We start from the raw sequence: 11,428 nt of genomic DNA, 5'->3' as shown, positions 1-11,428 counted from the left end.
GTAAAATTTATATTACTCGCACGTGACATTTTGAAACAACAACAAATAATACAATCTATCTAAATACCATTTTCATCAATATAATATAATATAATTTTGATACAATATAACATATTATAAAATCCAATCAAGCTGTAAAAGTCCCATTAACTAGGCAAACCATAACCAAAAAAATAAAAATAAAAATAAAAATAAAAAATAAAATAAAACAATAATAAAAGTAAAAGAATAAAGAAGAAAGAAACATTCTTCCACTATAGTTCCCCACTACTCGCAATTTCCAAAGCGAATCTCTTGCCCAGTGAACCCCTCCAATGTTTCGCTCATTTTGTTCTCGATCTACTCCTTTGCCATCTCCTCCTTGAGCTCCAAAATCCCTAAAAAGATCCACAAATGGAAGATTAAGATACCCAATTTAGTCAATTTTCTCATCCGAACGTCGAAAAATGAATAGACAACAAGTTGGGTGAAAAATGAGAAGAAGCAATAATAGAAAGTGCAGGCTTTGGTGGCCAACGCATCTATCTTCTTTAAATCAATTGAATTTGCATTCCTATGCTTTCTTATTCGGTTGGTTCATTTCTTCCTCTGAAGCTTCTTTCGACATTGTTGTCGCTTTTGCTTGCGATGAGTCTGCCCTTCTTTCTATGACCACTACACATACGAATCTTGAGGTAAATTTCCCTAAATCACCCTTCTTAAAGATTCAATTTTTGCAATCTGGGTTGGTATGAATTGAGTATCTTAGTATTTTCGGGTTTGTTGTGGAAAAGTTGAAAATGGTGAACTGGTTAATTTCTAAACGTGAAATGGGTTAATCTCAAAATTTGGAAAAGGATGAAACATGGTGACCTGGGTTATTGTTTAAATGTGGAAAGGTGAAGTGTGTAAAGCTTGAGCTTCATTCACTATCTTCTTTCAGTATTTAACACTGTTTTATGGAGATGGACTTGGTAATTTGTGATGGCTTGCTATGGTTATGAGTTGTGACAATTGCTAAAGTGAAAGGGATTGCTCTGTCAGTGACAATAGAAAAAATAGAATCTCTTTTCCATTCATATCTCTGTTATTGGTTTATCCAATGTTGAGCCCTCATGTTATCTTCTCCTGCTCCAGATGTCCAGGCTTGGGCGTACGGGGAAGGGGATGGGTTGTTAAAGTGTGTGTCTACATTGGTCTTATCATAAAAACAAACTTGTCCCACTGGCTGAGGCAACTTGTTGCTATCTCCTCGCATAGCCTTGGTCCGTTACGAGTTTATGACCTCATGTGCTAACCTTTGAGGTTAAATTAGGCCCAAATCCATTTTCTTTACATGGTATCAGAGGCCGACTTTTCTGTATTCTTGGTTTCTCCAATGTTGGGTTTCTACATTATGTTATCTATGGTCTAGATGTCTAGTCATGGGCGTCCAGGAAGGATGGTGTTAGAGTATTCCGTATCGGTCGAGTGAATGGGCTGTTGTTTCCTTATATAATCTTGGACAATCTTCACCTCATGAGAGGTCCTGAGTTCAAGTCTCTCCACCACCCATTATCCAAAGGAACTTTTATGTGCTTAGCCATGAAAAGAATTAGGTTCGCATGTTGGAAGCGTGTTGAAGATATAATTAAGTAAATAAAAGTGTACCTTCTCTAATAACTTAAGTTCTTAGATGAGATGGTCACACTCTTTAGATGAGATGATCACACATCCAACAAGTAGAAAAGCTATATTGGAAAAAAAATTTATATCAAATTTGAAATAACATGATATACATAGTATTATTTGATACTTGTTTGTATATAAATCAATAAACTGTATCTTGATTTTAAATCATTGAAATGGGAAATAAGTTACCGATTTCACTAAAGAGATTATATATTTTCCGGAAAAACTAAAACAAAGAGGCGGATCCATGATTTGAAATTTATGGGTTCTGGATTCAAGGACAATAACCTCAAGTGCTAGTAACTGCGTCTGAATTTATTCTTTTGTACATATTTAGTGCATCTCGTAACACATATACAGGTTTAGACCAAAACTACTGGGTTCTGCCTAACCCATATCTTAAAACCTACATTTACCCTGGGATGGAGAGAGTATTAAAGTAAGCAAATAAAAGAAGTGGGAAGAACTTGGTACAAAAAGAACTATCAATGGTCGTTGTAGTGTGGGGTGCGACTCTAAGTGGCATTCGTTGACAGTGAAGATAAACCCTCTGTCAATTAAAGTTCTGTTAGAATTATAGGATATCATATTGATATCACTTAAACTGTGTAACTATCTCATGCTACTGCACAGATTTGATTCATTTATACAGATAACTATGTTCTATTTCATCACATATGCTATATATTATGTGAAAGATGATTTTATTCCTTTTACAAGTTTGTTGTGATTACTTATCGGCTAATGCTTTTGTCTAAATTTTTTATATGATTTCTGTCTCATTTGTTAGAGGGTTGTTCAAGGCATAAACAGAAAGATGCCTGTACTTCTACAAGATAAAAGCAAGTTCTCTCTGCTTGGTTATTATGCAGCGGATTGTAGCAGCAATGGGAAGCTGCTAATGGTCAGAGGCAAAGGGAAAAAGCATATCAACTATACTGATAAGAGGACATGCTTATGTGCGGACGAACTTGCACCTGAAGGGAAGTGTGGAAGATGGAGATGTGGATGTCACAAATTGGATGTGATACTAGAGCAGTGTAGGGCATTAGCTTTAGAGGATAACATTTGGGCACAGATTGTATGTGATAATTCTCTAGCTGTTAGCAGAAAAGTGGAGCTAATACCAAAAGTGCATCATATACATAGGAAGGGAGAAGCCATATTCCAATTAGATGTTCACGTATGTAAGTCATAATCACCCATACAACATCCTCAGATTTCCTTGACTTATCTGGTAGTTCCTTATTGTTCTATTTTATTCAAAATAAACTCAGGTAGTGTTTTATGGAATTCCCGTGTTTGGTGGCCACCATTACTCATTGGGTTTCAAGAGTTCATCTGATGGGGTGACAAACCATTGCAAGAAGCCTGAATGGGTTAAGGATCTTAACAGGAAGCAACCATATCTTGACTTGGTATATTGATTATGAAGTTTAGTCTTACCTTCACGGTAAACTGATTCTAAACCGTTTTTCTTTCAATTTTCCAATAAACAGGATGCTGTAATTCTATCTATCAACACTGCTAATGCGGCTAAAGTATTTACCGAAGCATATTGTTCTGCCAAAAGATCCAGGGTTTCGTTCCATTTCTTTTGCATGTAATATCTTTTAAACTTTGACATACCTCCATTTTCTTCTGCTCCATTTGTTTCATCGCTATTTCTAATAGCTATCAAATGGCTTGTCAGGTTTTCTATTTTGACATGGCAACTGCTTGCTGTATTGCTTGCATCATTCTCAACTATCTTCTACGTCGTCCTTCAGTCGTTCCATGTCTTGAGCCATGTGTCCCAATCATATATCTACGTCGCATTGGAGAAGGTATTCTGCAATACATGTAAAAATCTAGAAATACGGTGCTGCCAACTCCTGTATTGGCCAGTTTTTCTCAAAGATTATGGTCTCAGGTAAACTTCCGCTGATAACCTTATTCTCTGAACTCATCCTGCCATGTGTCTTCTGTGTTATCTGGATAGTGCGAATTGGATAAGGAGGATTCATGTACTGAACCCTACTGATTTGGGATGAGGCTCAATTTATTGAGACGTGTATTCTGTGTTTTCCTGATCTGCTATCTTGTTATATTATACCTTCTCTAAGCTGACTTGTATTTTAGGTCTCAATCTTGTGTGGAGTATGCTGAGAAAGCAGCATTTCACAAGCATTCCATGTGGACAAGCCTTGTAGTTGATCTACTTCTGGGGAACTTTCTTGGCATCATATTGTGGTGTCGAGCAAGAGAAGCTTGTGCATGGATTTCAGTTTTTTCTGAAAATGCCACTAATTATCTTCTGCGTACTGGTTGTGTGTGGCTTATGGGAAACCCAGCGGGATTCAAGCTGAACACTGAGCTAGCTGGAGTTCTTGGGACAATATCCCTGATTGCTATTCAAATTTGGTCTACCATTTGGTGGTTATTGGGTTTATTCTTGATTCATCTCATAAAAGTAGTTGCTGTATTTGGTTCGTTGTTTGGGCTGACTGCAGCAGCTGCTCTGATCATTGACACAATTTCACTAGCAACAACACATGTTTCTACTCTTCAGTGGTTGCTTACACTGCTCTATTCATGGCAAATACAGGCTGTAGATGCTTTATGGCGTCTTTTCAGGTATCTTACACTATAATGCTTTATGCACTCCAAAGTATCTCGTGGACTGGTATTGTTCAGTTGATCTAGGGGTATCAAATTTTACCCTGTTGAGGCTTCCAAAATCTTTAGTCTTTTTTGTCCTTTTCTTTGTACTTGACTCATTCTTGTAGGCTACTCAGTAACTTCGGAAATAGGAGGCAAGCATGGTGTGCAGCTTCACCGCTCAACAGTGCTTCCAGTCTTTCTGTCCAATCACCCTAAAAACTAAAAAAGATCTTTCATCAAATTTTAGTAAAGTTTAAGGTGAACCAGTTAGTCCCTTTTAAACTTAAAAACCAATGATCTTTCCCTTGGTCTGTAATGAATTTACTCAACAATTATTCATCCCAGTGACTGGCAAAATTAAGGGATATTGACAATGGAGTATGGACTATTTTTGCGGAACAGCAGATTGGAGGAGCTCACCATTTGCTAGAACAGGAACTCCAGGAAAAGAAGGAACAGATAAAAGAGGATAGGTAAGATCAGGATGGGGAAAATAAGGTGTGATCTATGCATTAGGGCCATTCTATGAGGAGGAGAATGAGGAAGGGAGGGAAGAGGATTTTCTCAAGGTTAATATTATCTAACAACATAAAAGAGGAGTGTGGTTATCGAAAGGGGAGTGTAATAGCTTCACATTCTGCTTTTGTTATTCATTTGATCTGCTGGTGTTTTTAGCAACTAAAAAGAAAGATCATTCGCCAAAAAAAGAACATAACCTTGCTATGTTCTGGTTAATAACCATTCTTTAACTTCTGTGAACCAAACTATTCATTTTGGACGACCTATTTAATATATGCTTTCTATTATATGTTACTTTCATGTATGGATTTGCTCTACAAAACTTTGGTGTCTTCTTTCCCTCCATGTTTTCCACTTTGCTAAACTCAGTCACTCTCTTGGCTGAGTAGATGGTGATGGTTGCTTTTGTCTTCAATTTCTTCCCATGGTTTCTTTTCCCAAACTGCTAGTTCACAAAAAAATTCCCTCAAAAGAATATTGAGGTTTGTATCAAATAAATTGCCAAGTTCAAGTATAGATGGACAGCTACCAAACCTTTTTTTTCCCCATACAAATTGTTCTTTCCTATCTCTATCTTACAGTCAGCGAGTCTCAAAGCAGCAACGTGGTTTTTTGCTTGAGAGGACTATTAACTGAATTATTTTCATAAAATCACTATATCATTTTTTGCCAAACTATATTCTCATAGCCTTAAGGAAATAAATTCTAGTTGCTCAAAGTACCTAATATAAATTTCATGTTATTCCTATTGAACTAAAATTGAATACTTTGTTTAGTTACCTCTATGTTTTTGCTGTTGTGGTGGTTGCTTAAAAGTAATAACCGTTTGTCTCCTTTAATTACAGGGGTAGGAAGTGGAATCCTCTTCGTCAGAGACTAGACAGCTATGCGTACAGTGTGGAGCAGCATGTAGTTGGGTCTCTCCTATTTACTCCACTTCTACTTCTGCTGCCGACGACTTCATTGTTCTATATTTTCTTCACCATTATGAAGACAACCATTAGCTTTGTCTGCATAGCCATTCAGTTTGGCATATCTATAATTCATGCCACACCGTACATTAAGATTTTCATTTGGTTCGTGAGGAGAAAACGTTTTCCTTGTGGATTATGGTTTGATATTGTTTTGTGTCAGAGAAATGCCACTAATTCTTCAGAGGTTAAATCTGCTGAAAAGACTGCATCAGGCTCTGAGAATTCTCTCCGCGCAAGCTGCTGTAGATCGACAGTTCTGGTTTCATTTCTTCACAGCAATTTTTTGAACTTAAGTAAGTCCCTGAGCATTATTGCTTAATTCTTAAGATTTTTTGGCCAAGGAGGTGAAGGATAATATTTTTCTTGCTTCTTGAGTTTGTTTGTATTGGATAGGACTCCACCTTTATGGCATTTTGTCCTTTTTACTGCAAATTCACCTTTCTAGAACTTAATGCCAGAACATCTCTTGTCGTAGCATGTCATTCATGTAGTGGTATCTGTGGTTGAGCAGGAGCTTTTTTAGCGGATCCTTTAAAGTGTAAGTTTGGCAGGATGTTTATTCTTGCTAGACTTACTGCATCATTTATTTACTATATAAAAAAGATCTAGATGAATTTCACATTACCCGCTTTCTTTCCAGATTATCCTAGAGATGGCTTTCAATAAGCTATACTAGGATACTACTAGGAAGATCGAAAATTAATCTACTTCACTTCTTCATTATGGACTTCCTTTTCACGATAACCTAAACTGTATGGACTATCGTATGTAACCCTGTTTAAGATCTACTGAGGAGAATCAGAAGTCTTGCTTTGATGGTGCTGTGATTTGTTTTCTCAATTTGCTTGATCATTTTTTATCCTTATTGTAATGATCCTTTTTGCTGAAGATACCTTAAAATTGATCTTTTTTGTTGGAAATTAAATGGCGATTTTGCAATACTGCACTTTTATGGTGTAATCCCTCTAAACAACAACAACAACAAACCCTGTATATTCCCACAAGTGGGGTCTGGGGAGGATAGTGTGTACGCAGATCTTACCCCTACCTTTAAAAAGACAGAGGTTGTTTCCGGTAGACCCTCGGCCCAGAGTATAATCCCTCTAATCATGAGCAAAAACTTGCTCCTGGTAGTGTCACATCTCCCCTTTCCAAATAATAAAACCTTTCTTCTACCACTGTAGTGACACTACTGAAGAAACAGGATAATATACCTGGCAAGCTTTCACATGATGGTTGTCATTTTACCATGTCAATGAATCAAGCTAGAAAATAGAACTAGCTTCTCTGTTATCAGCATATCATACTTTCCCTTCCTTGCTCGTGGTTCTAAAATATGCTTGTTTGTTATTTGTGCTTTTTCGAGTGCGTTTATTGTGTTTGCTAACTCTGTAAAACATGATGCAGGACAAGTAGTTTGGCCCCACTATCGAAATGTTTTTTCAGATGTATCTAGATCTTCTATTGCATTGTCAGCTTATGGAATTCTTACAGGAAAAAGGTATTTCAACTTGCCTTTGGTAGATCTTCTTTTACACCTTTTAAGGAATTCTTAGGATGCGTTTGGTATGATGGAAGTCGTTTTTTCATAGAAATGTTTTCCGCGAGGAAGTCATATTCTAGTGTTTAGTTACCAGAAAATGTTTTCCAAGGAAAACCTTTTCCATCAAAAGGGGAAAATGACTTCCCTCACTTATGCGCAGAAGTCATTTGCTGTACAACTATCTTAATTTTTAACTTTATATTACGTGCTCCAAATAACCGTTAGACATTACTCCTATTAGAGGCAGCCCGATGCATTAAGCTCCCGCTATGCGCAGGGTCCGGGGAAGGGTCAGACTACAAGGGTCTATTGTAAGCAGCCTTACCCTGCATTTATGCAAGATGTTGTTTTCACGGCTTGAACCCGTGACCTCCTGGTGACATGGCAGCAGCTTTATCAGTTACGCCAAGGCTCCCCTTCTAGACATTACTCCTTTCTAGACATTACTCCTATTATTTATCTTTATGACTCTAAAAAAAGGTCCTACACTCTCTAATTTGCTAATGTTATTATTAATTTTTAATTTATATGTTTTCAAGAAAAATATTTTCCGCTCACCAATCAAACACTGGACCCTGGGGTGCGGCCCTTCGCTGGACCCTATGTGAATGCGGGAGGCTTTGTGCACCGGGCTGCCTTTTTTTTTCTAACTAATCAAACACCGGAAAGCATTTTTCAGGAAACTATTTTCCGTGGGGAATGACTTCCATCATACCAAACGCTCGTAATCTTGCTGGTTTTTTCACTTCTCTGGTTTACTTTCCCATTATATTGCAGAACTCCATCAGCTCCAAAGATTGGCCTTCCCCCGACGTTGCCATGGCTGTCTATTCCATATAAAGAATACTGGCGCCTTTGCCATGAAGCTGTCCTCGCTTGCAAGCAAGATTGCATCTGCCAATTGCACCGATAGTTGTTCAAAAGAGAGACGACAACAAAAGAAAAACAAACAAAAAAGAATTCTTTAGCTTGCTATTTCACATACTGCTTTTCCATACGCGAATTCTTTTCATTATTCTCAGTGTTAGGAATTGTTTCATTAAAATTTTGTACACGGGAAAGGTAGGGTGGAAAGGTAAGCTATTTGTGTATAGTTAGAAACGTTTTTGGCCATCTTTTATCCATGATGCAGCAATTTTGTTTGGTTATAGGACTGAATATTGATGAATGGTCTAATGTTCTTTTCCTTCTTAAAGTACTTGCTAAAGTTCATCCTTATATTTGGTATTGCAATGAACATCTGTTGGAAGTGTTAACAAGGTTCTATCTTTAGTAAGGTGCGTCGCGTTAACTAGGTGGACATAGTTACCTGGTACCTGCTACTACTCAGCGTTGGTGAACATAGTTACCAAAGTAGCATTGGTGAACATAGTTACCAGGTGTGCGCAAGCGCAAACATCATATAAAAAACACAAGGTTTATATTTATTTTTGGAATTTTTTTTGGATGTTTACCATATTTGAAGTTGTAGATATATCCATATAGTATTCTATTTGTCCCAAATGAAAGAAGATGGTATGATTCCGAGTACAAAAGTTAACACATCTAATTTTGACTTCTTATCTTCTTCCATCTCCAACAAGAAGAAAAGTCATTTGAACAAACAAGAATCAAGTATTAAAATAACAACAAACCTAGTGTAATCTCATAAGAGGAGTTGGAAAAGAGTAGAGTGCACGTAGATCTTACTCTTACCTTGTAATGATAGAGAGATTGTTTCCGATAGATCCTTGACTCAAGAAAAGATAAAATAGAAGCAATTGCAATAGCAACAACAACCAAAAAAACCAGTATAATCCCAAAAGTAAGGTTGAGGAGAAAAATGTGTACGCAGACCTTGCCCCTACTTTGAGGGTAGAAGAGTTGTTTCCTATAGAACCCCGACTCAAGAAAAGATAAAAAGAAAGTACTCACTCCATTCACTTTTACTTGTCCACTATTGACTTTTCACACCCCTTAAGAAAAAGAAATGAAGTATGTATTTTACAATTTTACCCATAATAATGATAGTATTTCCAAAAGTCTTAGGAAATGATTTGGGAATAAGTAATTAATGATAAGGGTAAGGTCTCTCTGCCCTATCGGGGTAGGGGTAAGGTCTGCGTACACACTACCCTCCCGAGACCCTATTTAGTGGGACTTTACTGGGTCGTTGTTGGTAAAGCAGGATTTTTTTTTTGTTTTTTTCTTGATTTAGTATAGTGGACAAGTAAAAGTAAACGGAAGGAATAGTAGCAACAAGCAATTGATGATATTCTAAACGAGATGACTTTAGATAAATTCGTAGCAAATATTCGATGAAATAGTCTAGATGTATACGATACTGGCTCTTGTTATAAGAATGAGATAATGAAAAAAAAGATACATGGAATTAAGTGATATTTTTCTATAAAAGACTCCTGTAAAATCAAATCAAAACATTTTAATTAGATGAAATGAAAACTAGCTTTAACAGCCAATAAGACAGAAGTTAGTTTATTTATTGTGTTTTCTCTTTATTTTAAGGTGCACAGAATTTATATTATCAGGTCTATTATATACTCCTTCCGGTCCAAAATAAGTGATTTTTTGGTCTTGTGGTCCAAAATAAACGATTTTTTCAGATTTTAAGAATGAATTAATTATTTTTTTCCTATATTGTCCTTGGAGTAAATAGTGTTGGAATATGTGTTAGGAGTATTTATGTGAGATAGTAAAGGTTAATATGGTCAATTCTATTGCTAATTAATGCTAAAAGTCTGTGTAAAAATATCCAAAAAATCACTTATTTTGGACCGGAGGGAGTAAAGTATTACTACTATAATTAATGCCTAGAGAAAGTAGCATAATAATCTTTAATTAATCATGCATGCCTAAAGAAAATCAATAAATGTGGATTTGGGCCGTTTACCCACCAACTCAACACGTGATCAAATGCTAATTATAAGGATCCAGTTGTTAACTGGGACCCACATTGGCACTATTTTTGAAACACACCATCATAACTACTCAAACAATTCTAAACCGTAGGATGAAAAATTTCTTCTTTTTAGTCCGTCCGATCATTTATACCTGGCCCACGATTACAAGCCCTGTAACATGCGTAGTGGGCCCATTGTTTTTCTCTCTCGACTAGGTGTTGAACACGTGTACCTGACTTTATCACTTTACCGGCTACTTTGTCTCCCCTATTACTCCACCGCCAATTATTCCCTTTTGGGTGAACGGCCAAATATATCCCTGTACTTTTATATATTGTCTATAGGCGTAATAGCTTTTTGACCACTTAAATTTATAAGATTTTTAAAAGCCGATACATAAACTTGCACTTTTTTCATTTGAATATTCCAATTTGATATAATAAATACTAATAAACACATTTGACCGTTGACTAGGGGTGTCAATGGTTCGGTTCGAACAATTATTTTATAAAATTTGTACCATACCATTTTTTCGGTTATTCTATTATATATAACCAAAATTAGACTTTTCGAAACCGTCCCAATCATGTCAGTTTCTCTTCCGTATCGGTACGGTTCGGTTAATTTTCGGTATTTTTTTAAATATCATGTAAAATTCACCAGTAGAAATAGAATGCAATAACATACGTTCTTTTTATAGGATTTAGCAAAACTTGCTAGACATTTTTATTATCTAAAGGGTGATGAATTAAAAAAAGTATAGCTAGAGTATAGATCCATCAATTATTCTACAGCAACGTAAAAGAAATCAAACAAAGACAAAAAAAATATAAATCACACGAGTTGAAAGATATACCAAGATGGGACTCAAGAATAAAGTCTATAGAAGATTAAATATTCAAAAAGATAAATCTAAATTATATGAAAGAAAACATATTTAATACATTGTAGTTTGTTACTCATAATCGCTAGAATCCTTAATGTCCTGCTAATACAGACACTTGAAATAACTTAGTTTAAATAGAAGTAGCATAATATGTTTTAGGAATTAGTATTTTGAGCTTAATTACTTGTTGGCTTGTAATAGATTTTATAATTCCAAGGCCCAAAGAAAATTTAATGCATTATTATTTTTAAACTTACCAAATAAATATATTTTCCACATGTAAAATTTATTCGGTACGGTTCGGTATTTTTTC

General features: G+C 36.0%; 1 protein-coding gene across 5 annotated transcripts; it reads left to right on the top strand.

Annotated features, from left to right (window-relative positions):
- Window positions 1-240: 240 nt before the first annotated feature.
- LOC107806347 (uncharacterized) lies at window positions 241-8,524 on the top strand. 5 transcript variants are annotated; one of them, XR_012700424.1, is made up of 11 exons: window positions 246-674; window positions 2,441-2,833; window positions 2,928-3,068; window positions 3,150-3,253; window positions 3,344-3,562; window positions 3,772-4,266; window positions 4,419-4,551; window positions 4,639-4,766; window positions 5,658-6,079; window positions 7,194-7,287; window positions 8,107-8,524. XR_012700424.1 is itself a non-coding variant. In XM_016630490.2 (9 exons), the coding sequence occupies exons 2-9, from the start codon at window positions 2,826-2,828 to the stop codon at window positions 8,240-8,242; spliced, it is 1,623 nt and encodes a 540-aa protein (XP_016485976.1). In that variant the 5' UTR covers window positions 241-674; window positions 2,441-2,825; the 3' UTR covers window positions 8,243-8,524. The 5 variants fall into 5 exon arrangements, 4 of the variants coding, with proteins under 4 accessions (XP_016485976.1, XP_016485974.1, XP_016485975.1 ...); XM_016630490.2 differs by lacking the exons at window positions 4,419-4,551; window positions 4,639-4,766 and having other exon boundaries at window positions 241-674; window positions 2,441-2,837; XM_016630488.2 differs by lacking the exons at window positions 4,419-4,551; window positions 4,639-4,766 and having other exon boundaries at window positions 245-674.
- The last annotated feature ends 2,904 nt before the right edge of the window (window positions 8,525-11,428 follow it).

The sequence above is a fragment of the Nicotiana tabacum genome, chromosome 16, assembly GCF_000715075.1.
Source record: "Nicotiana tabacum cultivar K326 chromosome 16, ASM71507v2, whole genome shotgun sequence".
NCBI classification, from domain to species: Eukaryota; Viridiplantae; Streptophyta; class Magnoliopsida; order Solanales; family Solanaceae; genus Nicotiana; species Nicotiana tabacum.
The sequence above is the reverse complement of the archived record's forward strand: the minus strand, read 5'-3'. Positions and strand labels throughout refer to the sequence as shown.